This window comes from Engraulis encrasicolus, chromosome 10 (assembly GCF_034702125.1).
Source record: "Engraulis encrasicolus isolate BLACKSEA-1 chromosome 10, IST_EnEncr_1.0, whole genome shotgun sequence".
Classification (NCBI taxonomy): Eukaryota; Metazoa; Chordata; class Actinopteri; order Clupeiformes; family Engraulidae; genus Engraulis; species Engraulis encrasicolus.
Genome location: NC_085866.1, coordinates 38,752,073 through 38,775,370, shown reverse-complemented (window position 1 = coordinate 38,775,370; position 23,298 = coordinate 38,752,073). Strand labels below are relative to the sequence as shown.

General features: G+C 41.5%; 1 protein-coding gene across 1 annotated transcript; it reads right to left on the bottom strand.

Moving 5' to 3' along the window:
* Positions 1 to 430: 430 nt before the first annotated feature.
* On the bottom strand, positions 431 to 13,536 carry pofut1 (protein O-fucosyltransferase 1). Its single transcript, XM_063209472.1, has 7 exons — positions 13,401 to 13,536; positions 12,959 to 13,080; positions 12,023 to 12,205; positions 6,314 to 6,426; positions 5,615 to 5,807; positions 5,097 to 5,336; positions 431 to 1,745 (listed from the first exon to the last, which is right to left on the bottom strand). Exons 1-7 carry the CDS (start codon positions 13,534 to 13,536, stop codon positions 1,548 to 1,550), a joined length of 1,185 nt encoding a protein of 394 aa, XP_063065542.1. The 3' UTR covers positions 431 to 1,547.
* Between the last annotated feature and the right edge of the window lie 9,762 nt (positions 13,537 to 23,298).

The following is a 23,298-nucleotide window of genomic DNA, read 5'->3' as shown; positions in this document are numbered from 1 at the left end:
ATAATAAATAACTGTATTAGTAATTAAATGGCAATGGTCATCATAGGTTTGGGGCTTTACAGAACTGTTATTCCCATTGACAGTAATGGTTATTCCTCATTGATTTCACCATTATGAAAAATAGCATCCTCGCATCATCTTAGGTGTTCCACACCACAGCAAAGTAGCACAGACTCCCCCCGCCCCCAACATGTCTGAGTGCATTCTGTATGGTCGTGCAAAAGGTCAAATATGGTCAGATACGTTTAATTAACACACACACACACACACACACACACACACACACACACACACACACACACACACACACACACACACACACACACACACACACACACACCTATTGCTAACAGAGTAACAAAATATGACAGCAGCTATAATTTTAACAGGGCAGGGGTAGGCCAACAATTAATTAACAGACAAGATCAACTCATTCTAAAATGGTATTTAATTAAAAATAGACATGCTTTTCTTTAACAACTCCGCGGCTAAATGTAAAAGCCTGCAATAGAGGCAGTATCATCAACCTCTATAATTAGGCTGAGCAGGATCAGTTATCCCTCTCCCTGTGGCTCAGTTTCCACTCCTGAGGAGAGTGCAACATCCCTTATAACTTCACCCTCTAAACACCCCCTGGCAAAAGGCATTTCTGTCGTCTATGAGCCCTATTACATTTGGATCTTATACATTGGACATTAACCTCACAGGTCCAATACCATGTGTCAGAATGATCTTCAACCATGACTTAGAAAACCTATGTATGCATGCTGCTGATCTCTTATCTCTGAGCTCAGAAAGAACCACTATGGAATAACACCATTTAGTGAGTAGAACTAAATATCTAAACTCCCACCCTATCCTGCAATGGTGAAGAATATTTCAACAAAAATATCCTGGATCCGGAGCCGCCAAAATGCAATCAATTGTTGGAAATTACAAAAGGAACAACTCCACGAATTCCACAATTTCATCAAAATATGTGCATAAAAAATTGAGTTATCCTACAGAAAAACAAACCAACGCGACAGAAAACATAACCTCCTTGAAGAGGTTAAAAAATAAGACCTTAGAATTGTCCGCTTGTGAGACATTGAATGAGACGTATAATGTCAATGACGTCTTGCCTTGCATGACAAGGCCACAAACAAAAGGAGAGGACGGGAGGTTAGATATTGAGTTGGACCGTGTATCTTTTCAAGCTACCTTAGATTTTCATAAACAGGGGAAGGTGAGAACGTGGCAGCCAAGCTGAAACAAACAAACAAACCATATTGAGATGAAGTGCCTACACAGCTCCTGTCTGTCTGTGCAAATAATTGGTCTTATTAAGTGGACACAAAATGGACACAGACAAATAAATGGACTTTGGACATGTTTGCGTGCTACCGCCACACCAGCTTGGAGAGAAAAGCTGTGCTTGTTGCAGTTGTTTGTTCTTACAGTACATCGACTTCTTAATTGGTCTCCCTGATATCCTTCCTCTGGTATGCCTCAGTCCTATGCACATTGTCTTATTATTGCTTCTGGGAGAGAATGTGCGTTCATGTTCAAAATTCATCCTTTTTCCTTCTTCTTTTCCCTGGGTAGTCCATGCCAAAGAATGACGAGGGTTTGCCGTGAATGTCCCGTTCTCGTTTGACGAAGGCGGAAAACGACGAGACGCAGTTCCCGATGAAGTGGTCAGCTTGGCCCAGGATGTAGAGGTCCACCTGAGCCGTGTCTGGACGCAGACTCACCACCTTCATCTGAAAATCACAACATGAGCGTCAACAGTCGTAATTGTGTAACCAAAACAGATTCCCATATTTGTAGATAGATGGCTGATAACTCATTGAAGGCAGATGGCTGATTACAATTAGTCTTGAAATAAGTGGAGTGCTCTGGGAACTAGGGGAAGACGGCCATGGTGTAAAAAAAGGATATTAAGACATTCTCAGGTGAAGCAACAGCTTTCCTCTTTTGTCTCCTTAGAAGTGCTTGATAACCTTTTTTTCCACACTGTGATATTCACCCAATGTGTCATATACGATGTGCTGTACTATTCGCCATGCTCTACTGGCAGGAAAGACTACCATTGGAAACTCATTAGAAGCATTCATATTTTTGTAAGTAAAATATGCAGTGTCTGCTATAACAGGGTATCTGCACATTTTTCATCACCCAATTTAATGCTTTTTAATACCATTTTTAATACCTCCAACAGTAAAATTAATACCACTACACGGGTGTGCTTGTGTGTGTGTTACATGGTATAATATTGCTATTGTTATTACATTGCTATAATGTAATGTAATACATACATTCACACTGCTCACTGTGTTATTTTATTCTCATTGCCTGCTCCCTAGTCACTTTCTGCACCAGATGTTTGTCATCATGACTTGTCAAAGAGGTTTCTGTATGATGNGGGAGTTGTCATGAAATCGGCCCTTCCTTAGATAATTCAAATCAAGTAGCCAGCATCTGTGTGACTCCATGTGCTAAAATATTATTTCAGTTGATCTGGCTGCTGCATAGGTGGGCCCAAACTCTAATACCCTAGTCATTTTTGTGCTTAATTTAACCATAGAGATGACAACAAAAAAGAGTGAGGTGGTGCGCACACACACTACCCATTAGATTAAAACATTAACCAAAAAGTCATCCAAAACTGAAACAATTTCAAAATTGTGTATATTTTGAAAGTTTAATGACATTTCATGAAATACCTTCAATAAAAATAAATAAAAATGTACCAACAATTCATCTTTTATAATGGATAAGTATTGGAGTGCAGTGCACCTTAGTCTAGGAGAGATAACACCTGTGGCGTCAAAAGGGTTAAAAAAGAACGACTGCTCAGCTCTGGACTGCTCCTCCTGTTTGTTCCCCCCTGCTCCATCATAGAGACAGTAGTAGGCGTTCAACTTTCAGTTTAGCAACTTATAGCAAGTCGTTCTTCAGTGAGCAAAGAAACAGCAGCAGTGGAACTTGATATGAATTCCACAAACATTTCCCTAACCGCGGACACGCGGCGACTGGAATAGCGATGCAAACACCACGCGCTTACCGATTTGGACATCCTCGCATATCCTCATTGCGACATTTAGCCTCGTAGAAAACACTCCGTTACTCGCCCGATTTATGTTACATGTGAAACGCATTTCCACCGCTTGCAACTTCACAACACTCGTGCTCACTTCGGATTGCATTAGCATCTGACAGCATCAAATACGCCACGAAGCTCGAGGACACTTTGAAGTAGCATATTGTATGAATGCATTCATCATGCATTCATGAAATTATATGCGTTAGCAAACACAAACCTAAACGAGAGGGCATGGCTAACATTAGGAGAGGGAGCATTATAGAGCACGAGCAGGCTGGATGACGAGATACAAAGTTTGAAAACAATGCAGTCATTTTAAGACTTGCGCTTTCGACGGCACCACAGATATAGCTTCCACGCTGCAGATTGGTTGATGAAATTGAACAAGTTTCACTTTTCAACTGTACTGCGGTCAGTCACACGCACTGTGGTGGATGGGATTTAGCCTACTAAGTCAGCCATCGCCATCATCCAGTAGGGGGATCCGAACGATAGGGTCTGCTACCCCGGCGGGCCTGTCACTATACTCATGAACGGCCATCCGGGTACCTTGCTCTTAAATTTGCGTTACGCCCCTTTATGGGTGAAAACAAACCGAATGTCTCATTGACTTACATGCTACATCGGCTAACCTAAATGAACAGATTCCATGCTTCAGCCACGGCTGTTTGGCTATATTATTTGAACAGCCGGCAACACAACACGTTTTCGGCATGTTGCGCGTGAACAACGCTTGTCTACAGGTCCGTATCTTTCGTTTATTGAACCCCAACATTACCAATTGACTTGTATGGGTTGTTTTCCCCCATAAATGGGCGTAACGCACATGGAAAACGTCACGCCGTTCATGAGTATCGAGTTCATTGTTTACCCCAGGCATGACTGACAGTCTTGAAACCTTGTTGCCGCCTTATAGTTATGAAACAATGTTTTTACGGAAGACTGTGCAGGCATCTATATTTTAATACATTGTGTCTGGGTGAAATTTAATGCCAGGCTTTTTCATATTTAATGCCACACCTCAAAAAATAGCTAAATTTAATGCTTTTCACTGCCTTAAATCACATGTTCTAAATTTAATGCTTTTTAATACTTTTTAATGCACCGCGGGGACCCTGTATAACAAATAGCTAGCAGAGATGTGTGAAGTAGAAGTAGTCGTAGAAGTGCTCGTAGATGATATTACATAGTTATTACGGCCATTATTCCACTGCATCTAATGAGGGTTTTTACTTTTCTTCACCTTCTACGACATTACACACCTCTGACTATTAATTCCTGAATGAATCATTAAATCAATAACAAAACTGACCAGGCAATAGAAACTATGCAAAAGTTTAACATGGCACGATGGTTTAACATGGCAACATCGCAGTGCCAAGCCTCCGATGAGAATTAATCTTACATCAATTCTTGAAGTTTCAGACATGTAAAAGTTTTGTCTTTTACCTGACTTGTTTCGACAGCAACACTTCCGGGTCACATGGATGTTGATGTGTGATGTGCTTTAACCCATTTTAGCCTAAGCCCTTTTTGGGAAAAGGTGCCTTCTCCCTATTAAAACTTAAATAGCTCAGCCTCCGAAGCACATAAAAACATCAAATAAGTTGCATTTAAAAGCTAGAACATTCATTTTGCACTAGAATGTGTTTTTTCTGCTCTAACTTACCCACACGTTAATAAAACAGCTCAAATCTCAAGAACCTGAATGCAGCGTATATGTCGCTCCAGGACAGAATGGATTAAAACAGCAGATGGCCACAACTCTAAAAGCAAGAGTTGTGGCCAACCTGTCAATATTGACAGGGAGGTCACACTTCCACAACATCAGCTGTTTCAAAGCACGTCACACATCAACATCCTCTGAGGAAGACAGAAGCCTCACCGTCAAAACATGTCAGGTAAAAGACAAAAATTGTACATGTCTGAAACAAAAGAAACTTTGAAAATTGATTTAATTTAACCTTTAGACATACAGTAATGAACGTCATACATCTATGGGTCTTACATTCTTAAAGGTCTTCTTCAGCTCTGCGCTGTATGATTCACTGTCGGTGGCTATGTATATGGACTGGGCAGCCACCTTCTTCACCCAAAGCTTGAGCGCCCGCTTGATCTCGGCCAGGTCCGGCAGACACATGGTCATGGTCAGGGGCGAGGCGGTCTGGCGGTCGTAGCCCACGCACTGGGGACTGGCCATAAGGTGGGGGCCAGCCTCTCCATTCTGGAGCAGCTTACAGGCGTTGTGCTGCAAGGGCCAGTGTGCCAAAGAGAACATTGAGAACAAGAACCGATGAGACACAATCAGAGGGCTGAAGTTGACAGGACGTCAGACAATAAAATCTGCAAACCTGTTTACATGATGACTACATACAAGATATGATTAATGACTGCAAATTGTTTTTGTACTTTGACTGACTGAGAGCAGAAAATTGTAAGAGCTTCAAAAATACACTATACAATAACAATATAAACTTGATGGTAGAACATTTGTCAGGTTATTTTTCACTAGAACTACAGGCTTACCCAGTCAGAGCCAATCCTGAGGTGAATGCCGACGTAAGGCCTGGTTAGATGTGCGGAGATGAGTCCGTCTCCCTCCTGTGCCAGACTGTCAGACCACACCACGTATCTCTGCAGGCCCACGTGCTCCTCCAGCACCGGGAACTGGGCCGGGGCGCCAGGCAGGGCCAGCACTGGGTGCTCCGAGGCAGGGAACCTGACAGAGGCAGTCAATGCACAAGTTCCTTATTATTAGAAAGTGGTTCATTGTGAAGTAGTTAGTATAGTATAGTAGTTTTATTGTAGGTAATCCATACATTGTCCTGTTGTGTTGTACTTTCATGAGGCCATTTTCTCTTCTAGACCAGGGGTCCCCAATTTTTTCCAACTTGGGACCCACTTCAAATTTTCACTATTATGTTTGTGGCCCACCTCTGCCCAATAAACAATACAACTCGACAATGAATAGTCAACAGCAACACAGCAACAAATAGTATTTCGATTTTTTAGAAAATGATTTCAGGATTCGAGAATCACTGCTCTACACTATTCTATGAAGTAATTGACTGTCTTGATACTGTACAAGGAACCTGTATTTTCATTGCTTCATAATGTAGTTTTAACATTGTAAAATTTGCTAGGTGGTTATTTTTGTTTTAATCTGCCTTTCAAAGAAGATCACTATTTAGATAGATCACTGAGTAAAATGTCATTCCAGCCTACCTTTTAATCCAGTGAGCCTGGGAATAAGGACTGAATGACATGCCTCCAAACAACACAGACTTGTCAAACTCCACACCAATGTGATCCCAAAAAGGACCAAATGGGTTTCCATCCTATTATCAGCAAAGGAATCAAAGAATTCTCATTAATAGAAGCTTGTGTTATGCGTGCAAATGAATGAGACAACTGCAGTACCATCAAATAACCAATAGAGGTCAGTAAACACATGTTATTTTGTGAAGATTCAATGGTCGAGAGAAGACAAAAGAAAACCTTATTGGAAATGTTTATTAACCATCTATAACAAAATATTTAAGACAATAATATATTCTTACGTCAATTAACATTCTTATAATACACCATCACAGTACAGAGGGCCCTCTGTACTGTGATGGTCCTTACAAGCATGTGACATAGCAGTTAAAGACTTGCTTCCTCAACAAAAAGCCCCAAAATTTCAGAAAATGTCTTATTCTAATAAAATGACCTGAGGGTGGTCTATAGCCCTTTTGTATTATGCAAATAGTCAAGGGCTTCAATGTTCACTCTTCCCTCAATGTACAGTTGTGGATCATTCAATCTGATAGGAGGCATCTTAACTTAGCTTACTTCATATCGTCTTACATACATTATGTGCCATGTTTTCATGACCCATTATGAATGAATGGTAACACTTTATTTTAGGGATACATATATTAGCACTAATACATACAATATTAATGCCTGTGTAAGTAACTTGTAAGGCATGTACTAAGCAAAATAAGACAGTTATTAAGCATGTATTCACAAATGTCTTGTTCATGCCCAATTAGGGATTTATTACCAATATAACCTTAGTAAGGACCTAGTAGACCTAGATTTCTATTTATGAGTAAGCAGTAAGGGCCAGAATACAATGTGTATAAGCTCCTGGTACATTGTGTGAACAAACCCTGAACAGTGTGAAAACAGATGTGGAATAAGGGTCCCTATTCTAAAGTGATGCATTGCTCAGCCCAGATGGCTTAGGGCCCCCGCACTACCTAGGGCCCCCACACTACCAAGGGCCCCCACTCTACCCACACCCCGCCCCCGGGAAGCAAAGTGTAAGAACTTTCCTGAATCTGCATTAGTCTCATTAGGTACATTGATCTCACTTATTCTATATAATATACAGTGCCCTCCATAATTATTGGCACCCCTGGTTGAGATGTGTTAAAAGCCTTAAAATAAATTCAGTGTTTATTGCAGAAGAATACGGTCACACTGAACATTTTAGGAAAATGTAGCCTTCAACTCAAATGAATTGTAGGAAAATAAAAAAAATCCCTGACTAAAAAATAATTATTTTTCATTAAATCACCTGTTCCACAATTATTGGCACCCTTAACAATTCCCAGGAAATAAATATAATTGAAGCATTTCTGTCATTTCTACAGTAGTTTACAAAGTTTACCAGAGTATGTAGGAACATTTAATTAGTAATTCATCACTTCCTGTTTCCCTGGGGTATAAATATGACGTGACACAGAGGCCATTTCTCTTATCCACTCTTAAACATGGGAAAGACAAAGGAACACAGCATACAAGTGAGGCAGATGTGCGTCGACCTTCACAGGTCAGGCAGAGGCTACAAGAAGATTGCCACTCAACTGCAGCTGCCCATATCTACTGTGAGAGGAATAATTAAGAAGTTCAAAACAACTGGAACAGTGGTAAACAAGCCTGGACGAGGACCCAAGTTTATTTTGCCACCACGCACAGTGAGGAAGATGGTAAGAGAAATCAAAATATCTCCAAAGCTCACTGTTACAGAATTACAACAAATGGTAGCATCCTGGGGTCACAAAGTCTCCAAATCAACCATCAGGCGCTGTCTACACGCCAACAAGCTGTTTGGGAGGCATGCACAGAGAAAACCTTTCCTTACCCACAATCATAAACGCAAACGTCTGGAGTTCGCCCAGCGGTATTGGGGCTTCAACTGTGGGGCTGTTTCGCTTCCAAAGGCCCTGGGAAGCTTGTTAGGGTGCATGGCATCATGAATGCTTTGAAATACCAGGACATTTTAAATCAAAATCTGTTGCCCTCTGCCAAAAAGCTGAATTTGGGTCGTCACTGGGTCTTTCAGCAAGACAATGACCCTAAACATATGGCCAAATCTACACAGAAATGGTTAACCAGACACAAAATCAAGCTCCTCCCATGGCCATCTCAGTCCCCAGACCTCAACCCCATTGAGAACCTGTGGGGTGAGCTGAAGAGGAGAGTACAGAGGAGAGGACCCAGGTCTCTGGATGATTTAGAGAGATTCTGCAAAGAGGAATGGCTGAAGATCCCTCTTTCTGTCTTTTCCCATCTTGTGAAACATTATAGGAGAAGATTAGGTGCTGTTTTGTTGGCAAAAGGGGGTTGTACAAAATATTAACAACAGGGGTGCTAATAATTGTGACACACATTATTTGATGTCAAATAATTATTTCTTTATGTGGGATTTTTTCCCCACTGAATAAATGCACTTGTATTGAAGGTTGGATTTTTCTCTTTTTTTCCATTAAGGTCCCATATTATTTAGAGAAAAATAATAATAATTGGAAGCTAAAAAACACATCTCAACCAGGGGTGCCAATAATAATGGAGGGCACTGTATAATGGAGTAATTGAAAGCAGTATATAGAAAGGATTGGACGTAAACTTCTCAATGACGGTGGGTGTCGAGATGTCATTTTTTCATACACCAATTAGTTTTAATTGTAAAAACCCTACAATAAATGCAGAATATAACGATGAGTAATAGTTTGGAAGCGAAACTAAGCTATTCCTTTGTGATAAATAAGTTAATGTTTGAGAAACTTAGCTCCAAGAAGTGCAGTGCATGATGGGTACGCCCTTAGTCAGAAATGCAATGCATGGCCAATGCAGCAATGATAATATTTCTGTTGTTAAACTCAGTGGTACAAGAAAAAAATTACGTCTCACCAACCCACCGCCATCGACAAGTGTACGTTCAATCCTTGCTATATAAAGGCTCCTGTTACCTTCATTATGTAGTAGTGATAAAGAGGAAACTAGATGACTCAGCTGAGTATGTAGTATATATTTAATATACCCTTACACTTTGTGGATTGGGGGGGCTAGGTAGCGCGGGCCTGGGTGGTGTGGGGGCCCTAGGTAATGAGGGGGACTTTGGTAGTGCGGAGGCCCTGAGCCATCTGGGCTGACCAATGCATCACTTTAGAATAGGGACCCTTATTCCGCATCTGTTTTCACACTGTTCAGGGTTTGTTCACACAGTGTGTCGGGAGCTTATACACATTGAATTCTGCCACTTACTACTTACTAATAAATAGAAATATAGGCTTACTGGTCCTTACTAAGGTTATATTAGTAATAAATCCCTAATTGGGCATGAACAAGACATTTGTGAATACATGCTTCACAACTGTCTTATTTTGCTTAGTACATGCCTTACACGTTACTTACACAGGCATTAATATTGTATGTATTAGTGCTAATAGATGTATCCCTAAAATAAAGTGTTACCGAATTAATCTGTAGGACCTTTACATAAACCTCATGGGTATCACTAGCAGTCCAATTCAAAAGGGTACTTGAAAGTTTAATAAAGACAAAAAAGTGATAATCCACTGTGCATGCAATGCGAGCTTAAATTGAATCACTGCACCAAGCACTATATTACACTTTGATAACTTTAGGTTATAATGTGAAACTGCTGTGTAGGCGCTTTTGAGTACGTTGGCAAGAATTTGCCGCCACAATGTTGATGATATTAAACACATCCACATCCATCATTTCACTTCGTAGCCATCTTGGCTACACCTCAGGGCTTCTATTTTAGATTAGTAAGACCATGGGCATCTCAGAATGAATGAGAAAATAAGGAATGGGAGAACTGAGCGATGCACAACCCATATGGTTGGAATCGCTGTGAAAACCAGATTGTATAATGGCTATCTAGGATTGGCCGTATATATGAAATAGAGATGCACAGGATCCAAGATCCGGTTCCGGATCTGGCAGGATAATAGGGTTTTTCACAGGATCCGGATCCGGCAGGATCTTAAGCAGTGGATCCGGTATCCGGCAGTTACCTAAAAATCAGGATCTGGTGCATCTCTAGCCCAGGTTTTTCAGTCAGTTTTTCACAACCCCAATTGCTGCATGGAGTGAAAGAACTTTGAAAGCGGCCAGTGCAGGCAGTGTGGCAGTAAGCCAATGAGTCTAAAGAATAGTTTGAGCCAATGTAATAAAATGGGCCCACGTGTGCGAGTAGGCTATGTGTTTCAACCCTTTCGTAGGATCCGATATCCGGTTCCAGATCCAGCAGGATCTTAAGCACTGTATCCGGCAGGGTCCTAAAAATCAGGATCATGTGCATCTCTAATATGAAAGCAATGCTGCAAAACATAGTTCTCCGACTGCTATGTTGAACTGCGCATGTGCAGCATGTCACGACAACACGTTCTGCTTCGCAGTCTGTAGGATCAAGTGGTTGCAGACTCTGTAGCAAGCCCATGCGAGTAGCTAGCTGATGCGAGCAGATATCCAGAAGGCATACCAATTGGGTTTGAGCGGTCGTAAAACCCGATTGACAGCGCAGCTCAGCAAGCAATTGGCTCTTGTTGCCGGGCGGACAGGTGGGATATGTGCAAGAACCATATTGGTGTAACGAATTGCCCCCGTTCATTCCTATGGACACTTTCTGAAGTTTTCCGTCTCCTCCATCATATGGTCTCTGACACAGCGCATTTAAAGTCGACCACGAATATGCATAAGACGATGAGCTCGCACCAGTTTGATCCATGTAGCACACTACGCGAGTGGTGTGGTGGGACAGGTGGAGCAGAGGAGTTGAAGTGGGGTGCAGTGCAAACTTTTAAGAGGTGTGGGACAACGCCTCTACATAGACCTCAATGAACTTTTGGCCGACCAGTTCAAGGGTGTGTTCCCGCAGAGGCAGTGTGCAGACCCTTGCAACGAGCATCTACAGGAATAAGCAACTGCAGGAGTTGCAAGGTCCGTCTGCAGTCGCATTTATTCCGAGAGTTTAACATCATGACGCATGTCACGTCTTTGTCGCAGCATGACTGAAATTCGGACAAGATTTCTAACCATCATGCAACATTTTCATCCACAACGCATTGCTGTCTACATGCACACGTAGATGTTGCACGACATCAAACGTGCCTACTGTGTCTGGAGTGGACCACAGTTGAACCAGAGAGAGTAGAGAGAGACAGGTTCCACTGTCCCATTGTTTCCGGGTTCTATTATTGCAAGGGGGAGGGGGGGGAATCCCCCTTTAGGCAGACCTAGGCAGACCTAAGGACTGTTCTATTCAATGCTAGGAGTATTATTACACGCCCCTTTAGGCAGACCGGAACGTGGTCATATTAGGTGCCCATAGCAACCTATTACATTGGCATATCTCTATATACTTAAAGAATCTCTGGTTGAGCTCACCCCTGCATGTTGCTCTACGATTGTACACTCGCCTCACAATGTGGTTGCTGCAAGTGGAGTCATTTGCATAGAGTCGCATGTGCTGTACCCACCACAATGTTGTATCAGAGCGAACTCACGCCTCATAGAAATGTATAGGGTAGTGCAATGCAAAGTTCATATCAGATGGGCAGCGCATCATCAGAGTAAGAAGACGACTTCAGTATAAAGAATAATTAGTAAAGACATGTTGTCTGGTGATCTCACCTTCATTGGGCAGGTCTTCCGGTCAGGGCTGCGCTGAGCGGCCGACTCAAAGCAATACGCCACCCTCTGGCCAGGAGGCCAATGCTTTGGTGCCAGTTTCTCCATAAACTCCTCCAGGCTCACTATCCTGTGGTAGGCCCTCAGGGGCTCTAGCTGGAAGTACTCACTATATGACACGTGGACCTGCACACACACAGAATAAAATGATTCTTGAGCCAACAACACAGACAAATTTTCACAAGTGTTCACTTAAATTGTTGCCGCTGTGAACAGTGCATGTTTGGTCCAACTGAAACTCCAATTTGAGACTGGGTGAGTTAATTACGCTTTGCGGATACTGTATGTTATTTGAGGCAGAGTAGACCAACTATACAAAACATGCTCCTTACTTAAATGACATCAAGACTGAAGTCTGTCATCTCCACACTTATAAAAACTACGGCCTGTAACCCTGTAATAGACTTGGTCTTCCTGAAAGTGTCAGAAGTGTCTTGTTGTCTGATAGTGTGTACACGTGCTTGTCTGAATGTGCTTTTGTGCCTGAGTGTATTCATAGATTTCCTTGTTTGATGTTTTCCAGTCATGTTGTTCTGTAAGGTGATGCCTGTCCTGTTTTGTACTCATGTTGCCACGTGCATTGTGTTTTGACAGTTGACCACAATGTATGAAGAAAAAAAATCAGGGAACAATAAAAGTTCTCTAACATATTTTACAATGTCCTACAAATGTCAACTTTGTCACAAAGAGAAAAAAAAGATCATACAAAGATTACGTGATAATTCACAACCTAATCAAGGTACAGTGCTCTCCAAAGGAAATCGCACTAGTATGCTAACTGACACTGTAATTACTAATCAGATACAAAACCACACCACCCCAGAAAATGCAGAAGAGTAGGCACGCGGGTGCTACAGGTACTGCTAGTAGGATACGTACATTGGTGTATGGTGGAGCGTGGTGTCGGTAAACAATCCAGGGGGGGACAGCAAGAGTTCGATTCAGCAGTTTAGCAAAGGCCAACGACCCGAGAAAGTGGTCCGCCTGATTACCGAATCGACCTGTCACATGAAGCAAAAGGTATTTTTTTAGACAAATAAGCACTTTAACACATTGGCAGACATTTTCATAGTGCTGCCTTACATCATTTTCATTTCATATAGGCTGCTACACTTTAAAACACACAATGCGGTGTGCACTCTATGTGCTGCAAGGTTTGCATAACTGAATGCAGCCACATCTAGAACTACACAACACAACTCGCAAAAATACATTAGCAACAGCGGCCGAACTGACTTTGCTGCTGCTGAGCTGTCTAAAGTTATTTCAGTGGTTACAATGTAACACTGGTATAATTCTAGGAAACAAAATGACAGATTACCCATGCATGGACAATATAGAATGTATCCGTTTTCATCCCACTCTATTGTCGCGGCATCCGTCCAAAACTGTTGAAACAACGTTGCACATAATAAGATTAAAAAGCAGAGTTTGAAGGCTCGCCATTTAGCCGCCATTGCAAAACACGAACGAGCCCACAATGCACTGCGAGCAACTAGAAGTTTTATTTAACTCTTTACTTGCTGAGAGCGTCAGAGGCAAACAGTCTGCTATCAACCTAAAATCTCAATGAATAGGATGGGACTGTGACATTTTATGAGATGAAATAGGCTACACAATAAAACTGTGATTCGAAATCATTTCATCATGAATTTTTTATTTTTATTTTTAAGTAAACAGAATAGAAGAATCAGAATAGCCTACTGAATTTAATCATTTTGTGTTTAAACGTGCCAACTTTGTCCCATCTTGAACTGATCTTTCTTTAACATCCAGTAACGTGTAGGCTATTTATTTTTATATATTAATTCGTTAGTTGAGTAGACCTCTCACACATTTTTATTTCTGACCAAACCGACTTGGTCTCGAGTAATTTTTGAATCATGTTCACATTCATAGAACTCAGGACTATCATCGGTTGTTATTGAAAGAACAGGATGACTGCTGAAGTAAATTGGGTTTTAAAGAAAATCTTTCCATCTGTCTGTCATAGGCCTAGATATGTTTAACACTTATTATTATTATTATTATTATTATTATTATTATTATTATTTTTATTATTATTATTACTTTATGAGTAATCAAAGAATTAGTAAAGACATGTAGCAGCAATGTTTTGAATTGTCACAATTGTAGAACTGCCAGTTTAGCCTACAAATAGGCCTATATTGCCTACTCCAAACATTTCCTGTAGCCTACAGTCAGATGGTGATCATCAGTGGTAAATCCACTGATAACGAGATGAAACTGAACTCACATTTATTCAGGTCTGTCATTAAATACTTCATTAGAGGGGACATGTGTGTGCAATATGTGGTAGCTCAACAGCCATGTGGTGAGTTTTCAGCCTCTCTCTCTCTCTCTCTCTCTCTCTCTCTCTCTCTCTCTCTCTCTCACACGCACGCACGCACGCACGCACGCACGCACCCACGCACCCACCCACACACACACACACACACACACACACACACACACACACACACACACACGTGCACGCGCAGAGAGAGAGAGAGAGAGAAAGAGAGAGAGAGAGAGAAACGGGCTAACTTGGTATCAGAACATATTCAGTGTTCAGTCTGTAGGCGTGAAATTCTATCTTATCAGGAAAAGATTGATAATATTCCTTCCCTGTTGGACTAATTGTGTTAAATGTGCACGCAACGCAAAGGTTATCTAAGGTTATGTGCAATTGCATAAACAGTAAACAAAAACAGGGATCAGACGACAGATGTCTGTGATGCCTTGCTGAAGTTAATTGAGTGATAATTGTTTAATTAACTTTTATTGCACCAGCATTTAATGCATCCTGACTCTCTACACTTGTGGAAAGAGCGCTGAGCACGGCGTCCCTCTTCAACTCTTCAGCTCATAACACAGGTAAGCGACACAACGTTGTGCACAGAAACACACAAGTGACAACGCACACATTGTGACTTTTTTCAGAATGAAACCTGATGACATGTGTGAGTGGTGCTGAATACTTTATGAAGCAGGTTAATTCCTTGTTGGAATGAGTAGAGGTCTGGTCAATTGCTACCAGGTTGAGGAGTTGAATAGTTGAGGCGTTTTGGTTGGCTGCCTGGCGGCTGGTTGTTTTTTTCTGTTACAGAGAGAGAGAGAGAGAGAGAGAGAGAGAGAGAGAGAGAGAGAGAGAGAGAGAGAGAGAGAGGGAGGCTTCAAAGCCCACACCCACTTCTCAGTCAACACATCCTGCTGCATTTTTCTGTAGGTGCCTTTTTCTTTTCTTTTCATTTCCCTCCATTTTGCTCGGCTTTCTTTGTTTCTTTCTTTCTCCTCTTTTTCTTCTGTCTCATTCCTCCCCCCGTCTCTCTCTCTCTCTCTCTCTCTCTCTCTCTCTCTCTCTCTCTCTCTCTCTCTCTCTCTCTCTCGTTCGGTCCCATCCCCCCACGCTCAAAGTCTTGCGCACACAGTTTTTCATTGTTAGAGATGACAGCAGTGATAACAATGCAATGCAAAGCGCCTCTCGACTCGCTCAGTGCAGTTTTGAAACTTCCTTCAGGTGGGAGACTGAATCAGATCCCCAAAGGGCAGGCCACAGAAGTTAAAACACACAGACACACAGACACAGACACAGACACAGACACACACACACAGACACAGACACACACACAGACACAGACACACACACAGACACACACACACACACACACACACACACACACACACACACACACACACACACTGAAGAGTTTCAAGAGCAAATATAAAACACAACATATGTTCAAGAAAAGAAAACAAGAGGTATTTGGCATGCAAATAATTCCTCTTATCACACCTCCCCTCTCTCCCGTTTCCTTCTCTCTTTTGTTTCCATGCACTATAGTTTTCCCATCAGAGCTTCACTTGTCAGATGATATAATCCCAAGAATTTACATGCACTATAGTGACAAAGGCGTTGATTCAGATAGCTTGAACATGAAAAAAAAACTGTTATCCATTGTCAGGACCCAGTGGATGTGATGCATTGTAAGCATTGCACGTGTCCTAAAGTGCACTCCAGAAATGAAAAAAAGGAAAAGGAAAAAACATCTACATATTTTTTTTTTTATTCTGTTGCAATTGTTTAATATTGCAGGGATCTAGCTGAATCTCCTCGTGCTGGTGATAGGATAATGTATGGTTTAATTGTTGGAAGTGAGGTTAGGGGAAATAGTATAGTAGAGTGGAGTAGAGTAGAGTTACTTTATTAATCCCAAAGTATGCATTGAAAGACAGATCAAACACACACACGTGCATTATACTTATACAGATACATTAAAACTGTTCACACAAATTCCACAGCTCTTCATAACCAAGTGTAAATAAGTCGTAACAAATCAATTGTGATCTCATCGGTAGTAAGTAGTAATGGTATGATATAATTTTGTTTAATGGGAGCTAAATGAAAGTTAGGTGGGTAACATTATGAAAGACACAGAAAGGATAGAAGGCAAGCCGGTTATGAATGTTCACCTCATCAGTAATATAATCTCTGCGTGACAAGGTTCATCAATCAGGTTTACTATTTAAAAGTGCTTAACGATATTTTTAAGACACGTTCCACGTCAGCACATTTGGAGCTCTATAAATGGGGTCACTTTCGCAACCAACTTTCTCTCATAACCAATCTACGTAATCTGTGGGCAGCAGACCGTGTGAAGCTTGTGACGTCTGTGAGGTTAAGGGGAAACACCAGGTCCACCCATGCTCTCTTATCAGCCCCGCACAGAATGACAATTTGGGCCACCCTGTGTGTGTTTGATACCAGAGAGCACCGACTACCTACTGGGTTACCCAGCCCTTCACCCAGCCCTGCTACGCGTCTACTCCCAGAAACTCACCCTCCTTCCCTCCTTCGCTACCTTTCTGATCTCTTTTGCAAAGCTTGCTAAATAACCACAGCCCCATGCATGCGTCAGTAATATCTATAGCTTGCACATAGGGGGGTCTCACCCGTGGAGTTTGTCTCTGTGCCAACAACATAGCCCACCCTTTAAAATTGTGGTGATTTTGTCTAGAGGGTTTCTGCTTCACATTTCACTTTTTTTCTCATTTCTTTTCTCTTTTTAAAAAAAAAAATGTGTTCCCACACGCTGACTGGAATTTTAATGAGGGACAGTTATTGCTTATGGGGCGATTATATTTTTGCCTTTGGTCTTGGATGCTGCCTTTGCTAGGAACCACATGAGACGGTGCTCAAACGAAATGTGACAAGTTGCGACCATAGTTTCTATATGGCTTTCAACACAGGCATGTCCTCACTGGGCTAAGTTGGGATCGTGTTGGCATCTGACCACAATCCAGTGGTTGGAGGTATAATCAAGGAAGATCTATAATATTATTATAAAATGTGCACAAAATCAAATGGACAAGCTGAGAAAATACTTTGAGAAAACAAGGCTCATTGCAACATTTCTAGGCTAATAAAGCAAAAATCTTTTTTGTTTTTGGTTTTAGACATCTGCACATGTATGCATACATCACATCTTTAATGAGCAGCCGTGGCAGTAATTCTGGGCATATTACCATTGTAACGAATGTTGGAGTCCGCAAAATTGTAGGCACTTTCATTGTTGCCAAACATGTTTCTAGATTGTTCAAAAATGCCCACTCTAGCAGGACTAAAGAGATACTCTTAAAGGAAAAGAATGTTATAACATACCTTTTTTGGACAAGATGCCTCTATATTTATTTTAAATAATACATTTAAATCACCACTTTCACCATGAACATTTAGGATGTTGGAATGTTGGATGATGGAAAATGTCTCTTCTACCAAAAAGTTCAAATAAGCCATATCCAAAACTCTTCTACAAAAATAGCCAGCGTGTAATGCATATACCTCTGTACCACAGAACAATACAAAAATCAGCCAATTCCGATGCGGATCAGTAGGGCAACGTCAGGTAAATATCCTCAAGTTTCCTCTAAATGTCTCAAATAATAAAGAGATGGGGTAACACACAAGAATAACTACCCACAAAAAGCTTTAAAAGCACTTTATTAACATGTATTAATGAACTGATCACAAACAAAGCATTTACAGATGTTTGTAAATGAACTTCAACTGCACAGAGGAGTGGGAATCAACTACTGAATGAATTTTGCGTATGGTTGCCTGCTAAATACTTCTATATCCAGTGGTTTCATGCCCTCTGGTCTTTGGAGGACAAACTTCCAGGACCGATGCAACTGTGCTGTATCAACTGTGTCAATATAGTATTTCTTACTCATTGACAAACATTTGTAAATAAGTTATTTTATTGATAATTACTTCATTATTTATAAAATGTTTATAAAGTGTTTTAGGAGTAGTTATTCTAAAGTGTTACCAGAGATGGCCGTGGAGGAAGAAGCATATGCCACCATATATTATGCCACTGACAGTCAGGATCTCAGTAGTACAAATGGACTTCGACACATATGGAACACGTATGTGGCAGCATGATGGTGAGGTATGGAGGCAACCACTCGCAGGACAGGGTGAACATCACCAGAATGTTCTGGAGTAAATGCTACACATCATCTCCACAGCACCTGGACTAGTTACCACAAGTCCATGGAACCACAGATCATCTGTGACAAACACCATCACCATCCCATTAACCATCTGACACATCCACCACCAAGCGAGACATCCCATCCACCTCCATCAGAGCCCTCCAACGGCCCTGACCACAAACGGTTCCAGTGGCTGCCACCAGAGAAACAGATCAGTTTACTGCCGGTCACAATTGAGTGGCTCAGAAAGGAGCTTCTCTCTCTCCCCAGCCCCCCTTAAGCCATATTTGGGCTATTAATAATACTTATCCAATCACTCATACACCCGCATACTGGCATGTCCCACAACCCTCCAGCCCCTTTAAACCAACACTTACGGCTGTCACACATTCATTCTCATTCTCTCAAGCACTTTCCTCTCTCAGTAAGCAGTAGTTAAGGTTTGTTTGTAATTTATAAATAGTTTGATTTACAGTATGATATGCTTTTATGTTATATCATTGATCTCATTAATCTTTTAACTTTATGTACTCTTGTTACCTCCGCCAAGTAAGTTCTGCTTTCGGTTGGTTTGTTTGTTTGTCTATCTGTTAGCAGGATAACTCAAAAGGTTAGGAACTGATTTTGATTAAATTTTGTGGAGGTGTTAGAAATTACCAGAGCAACAAGTGATTAAATTTTGGTGATGATCCGGGTCGAGATCCGGATCCAGGAATTGTTTTAAAGATTCTTCACCATTGTGGGATAGGACGAATTTTGATATTCCAGTTTCTAACTCTGCAAAAACAAAGCAGAAAGACTTTTAAAAAATAGGGTGTAACATAGTCAAATGTTTGTCAGTTATATTATAGGCATAGGATTCCATAGCCTGTGTAGATGTTATGGCTTCGGTGTCCCCATGGCCATGGTGGAGGTTGGCACTCTCTGAGTGCTTCTAGTTTTAAAGTTTGTTTTCTCTCTAGTGTTGTTGTCATATGACTGCATACTATTAGTAGATAGCTAAATTAGAAGTTAGAAGGTGCCTGTTGCAATACTTAACTTTTAACCATTGAATTGTATTAGTTTACAGAAGACATCTGTTGTGAGGAGTTCCACAGATTTGATTGTAAACATATCTATCATTTTCCCCAATTATAATATCAAGGAAAAGGGAAAATATTCAATAGAAAACCAAACACATTTAACAAGTATTATTTTGCTTCTTTATTCCAAATTGTTTACTCTGACAAAAACATACAACAATTTGGTTCCCTAGTCCATCGTAAAGAAAGCCATGACTTTTATATGAAATGACAATACATTAAAGATGACAATGACCATTTTGTCCTAAGCCCTTTTTGGGAAAAAGTGCCCTCTCCTTATTGAAACCTAAATATCTCAGCCTCCGAAGCACATAAAAACATGAAATAAGTTGCATTTAAAAGCTAGATTCATTTTGCACTAGAATGTGTTAATTCAGCTCCAACATACCCTCATTTGTAATAAAACAGCTAAAATATCAAGAACCTAAATGCAGCATATATGTTGCTCCAGGACACAATGGGTTAAGGGCCACAACGTCTTCGGACTGTGAAAAACAAAGAAACATTAAAAAACAGACGATATAGCAGTCTAAAACCTCTCTGATTGAATCTTTAATCAGGAGAGAATGTTCTTGTGTGGCTCCCCCTACAGACAGATGAATCATTTTTTTTGTTCGCTAAATGTCGCCTCACCTCACGATGCACCAGAAATGACCTCTGCAACCCGCGAGCACCAAAGTGCCTCAGCCTTGCCCAACATCATCACCAGGTACACTGCACTGCTGACGGTCATGACTGCCGAGCTAACCACACCTTCTCGCATGAGGGGCTGAAGCCCAAACGAAGACATGTCCCTCGTGTATTTTGGGTCTGGGCATCATCCTGGCCAAGGGGGGGTTTGACCGCAGTGTGGAAATCAAGGAAGCTCTTACCCGGAAGCGAGTGGTCAAAATGGGAAACAAACCTGATGAGTCTGTGATGGTTTACACAACAAAAAAAACCCAAATGAAGGCGGCCCCTGGGGGAAATGACAGGGGCCTGAGTGGGTGCATATGCGTGGAACCAGCCGGGCTTTGGTGTTCACACACTCTCTCTCTCGCCGATGATGACTGTCTTGGTGGTTTCTCTGTGCGTCTAAGCTGTTTATCGCCAGACCCTGGTAACATAAACGTCCCATCTGTTTTTAACCAAACAAGTAAGAAATGGCCCCTGCCCGTTCCCCACCAAGTCTGGCACTTGGCGCTGACGAGGAGCCACCACTCTTGCTTTCGTCTTCTCCTTCATCTTCCTCTCCCTTATTCCTCCTCTTCATCTTCCTCTTCTTCTCCTCCTCCTGCTCCTTCTTCTTCAGATTATTCGGGTAGTGAAGGAAATTCAGTCCAGATGTGGACAAACCATCCCTCTGACTAATTGCCATTGTTTTCATTGATGCCTTTCTCTTTTAGTTGATTTTTTCCCCGCTTTTGTGCACAATGGGAGCAAGGTCAGGCAGTTTGCATGTGTCAGCTTCTGCTTAAAGAGAGAGATAAGTAATAGTGAAGAGAGAAGTGACAAGAGAAAAGGGGAAGAAAGAGGAAAAGAGGGGAGGATGGGATAGAGGGGAGGAGGAGAGAGAGAGGGGGGGTGGGGTGGGGGGTAGTAAATTGGTATGACACTGGAAACTGTTAGGGATTAGACTACTGACTGTGCCCATGTAAACAGCTACAGATGTTGCAATAGAATGCCCCAAACTCCATCTACATTATTTCAGGGTTATTTTCCCCAACCTTACCCTCTGTCTGTTATTCTTTTTATGTCTCACTAGTCACTACCTATTCTTCTTTTTAAACCCAGTAGTATTTTATAGTGCCTTGAGGTGATGCTTGGGGTTACCATTGATGTTAATCAGAGCTAATTAAGAAATGCACAGGGACACATGGTGGACGGGCAGGGCTTTGAAAACGCCCTCCGCTCATGTCGTTTTCAATGGTGTTTTTTATACAAGCTTCCACATGAGTTGGTGAATGGGGATGGGCAGGGGTGGGGTGGAGTGGGTGCGTGTGCGTGTGTGTGTGTATGGGTGTGTGGTGTGTGGGGGGTATACGGGCGGGCGGGCGGGCAGACAGGCAGGCATGGGGCAGCTCCTGTGTGCGCAATGCTGCATTTCAGCGGGCATCGAGGCACTTTAAAATCAATCTGGAGCTTCCAAATAACAGACCACCATTACTCTGTTGCAATCAGAATCCCAAATGCTGAGACCACAGTGCACGAAAAATAGTAAATAAATAAATAAACAACCACATAATGAAAGAAGAGTCTTTGCTTTCATGCTGGCACATTGTTGCTTAATTTTGTCTGTGTGGTTTAGAGTGAGGGACATAGTTTTAACAATTTTATTATGCACTGTGGCGACTGCATACTGTCTTACAGGCACTATATTAAGAGACCTTTATGAGCAATGACCTTCCATTTGTGAAGAATAGCAAGTCAATTATGTATGAAATACATTTCCTTTTGCAATCACACGGCAAGGGCTTTAGAAACTCACTGAAAAGCAGGGGGCTGACATGCTGATGATTAGGGGAGCAAGTAAAATTAGAGGTGGTAGGTAAAATGAAAATGTGGTGTGGGCGATGAAATGAATGCACTTTCTTTCTAACAGAGTATATACATGCACATCTCACCTTATTGAGGTCAGGTGCAGGACAAAAGTGCATAAATGACATAAATGACAATACACTGAAACTCTCATTCATAAACAAAAAATGTACATAAAATCTATCAGTTGGAGTTTCAGCATGCAGACATCTCTTTTCTCTACCATGGATTCACATTGTTTCGTTAGAACACAGAGCTGTTGAACAATATCATCTGTTACATGCCCTCCCAAAACTATCTATTAGTACAGAGACCTAATGGCATGTGCATCCATTTCACCATCTCAAATATAGCCTTTACCAAACTCTTATATTTATGTGTTGACATTTTGAGACATTAGATGTTTTTTTTTTGTTTAGCCCAACTGGGAAACTCTAACTCCCAATGTCATTGTAACACAGCACTCCACAGCACACAAGTGTTCACTGCACCCTGCACACAACGGAATTGCATTTATGCCTCACCCATGCAAGGGGCCAGCCCCCAATGGCGCCCCTGGGCCATGTTTTGTGTCTTTGGTGCATAAACCACTGACTGGGAATGCACTGTGTTGAGATGTGGATACATTGTCTCGTTGAAAGTGCAGGTGGAGAGGTGTGTTTTGTTGCACATATCCTCTGTTAATGTCTTGCTAACATAGATGTCCCCATCTGATTTCCAGGTAAAATATTGTCAACATCCAACAACCTTACCAGAACGCCAGACTAAAATATCTTCAACTTACATCCAAAACACAGAACCAGCATCACAGTGTAAATACACCTTTATTACTAAGACCAGTTGTTACTATTTTTCCTAGACTGGTGTTTTTTGTAGGTATGTTTTTGTGTGATACATGAGACATCTCTGTTCACAATCCACATATGTGACCAGATTGTGTAGGAAGACAACAAGGGCATGCACTCATAAAAACATGTTTTGATTTCATGTTTGATGCCATGTTTAAAATATGTAAATTGTTTTGCAGAGAATGTCAAGAAAAAATGCAGTCAGTTTTCAATTCAGTATAGCCTACATGTGCCAATTCAGTCGCCTCAGTTGCCAAACTTCACCACAACT

What these genes read in the sequence shown, in the direction of transcription:
- pofut1 (XM_063209472.1), bottom strand. Translation starts at nt 13,536, where the DNA reads ATGGCGGCTAAATGGCGAGCCTTCAAACTCTGCTTTTTAATCTTATTA. An exon ending in CAGGCTCACTGGATTAAAAG is followed by an intron (nt 5,808 to 6,313) that starts GTAGGCTGGAAT and finishes TGCCTCTGTCAG; the next exon opens with GTTCCCTGCCTCGGAGCACC. An exon ending in TGAAGAAGACCTTTAAGAAT is followed by an intron (nt 1,746 to 5,096) that starts GTAAGACCCATA and finishes TGTGATTTTCAG; the next exon opens with ATGAAGGTGGTGAGTCTGCG.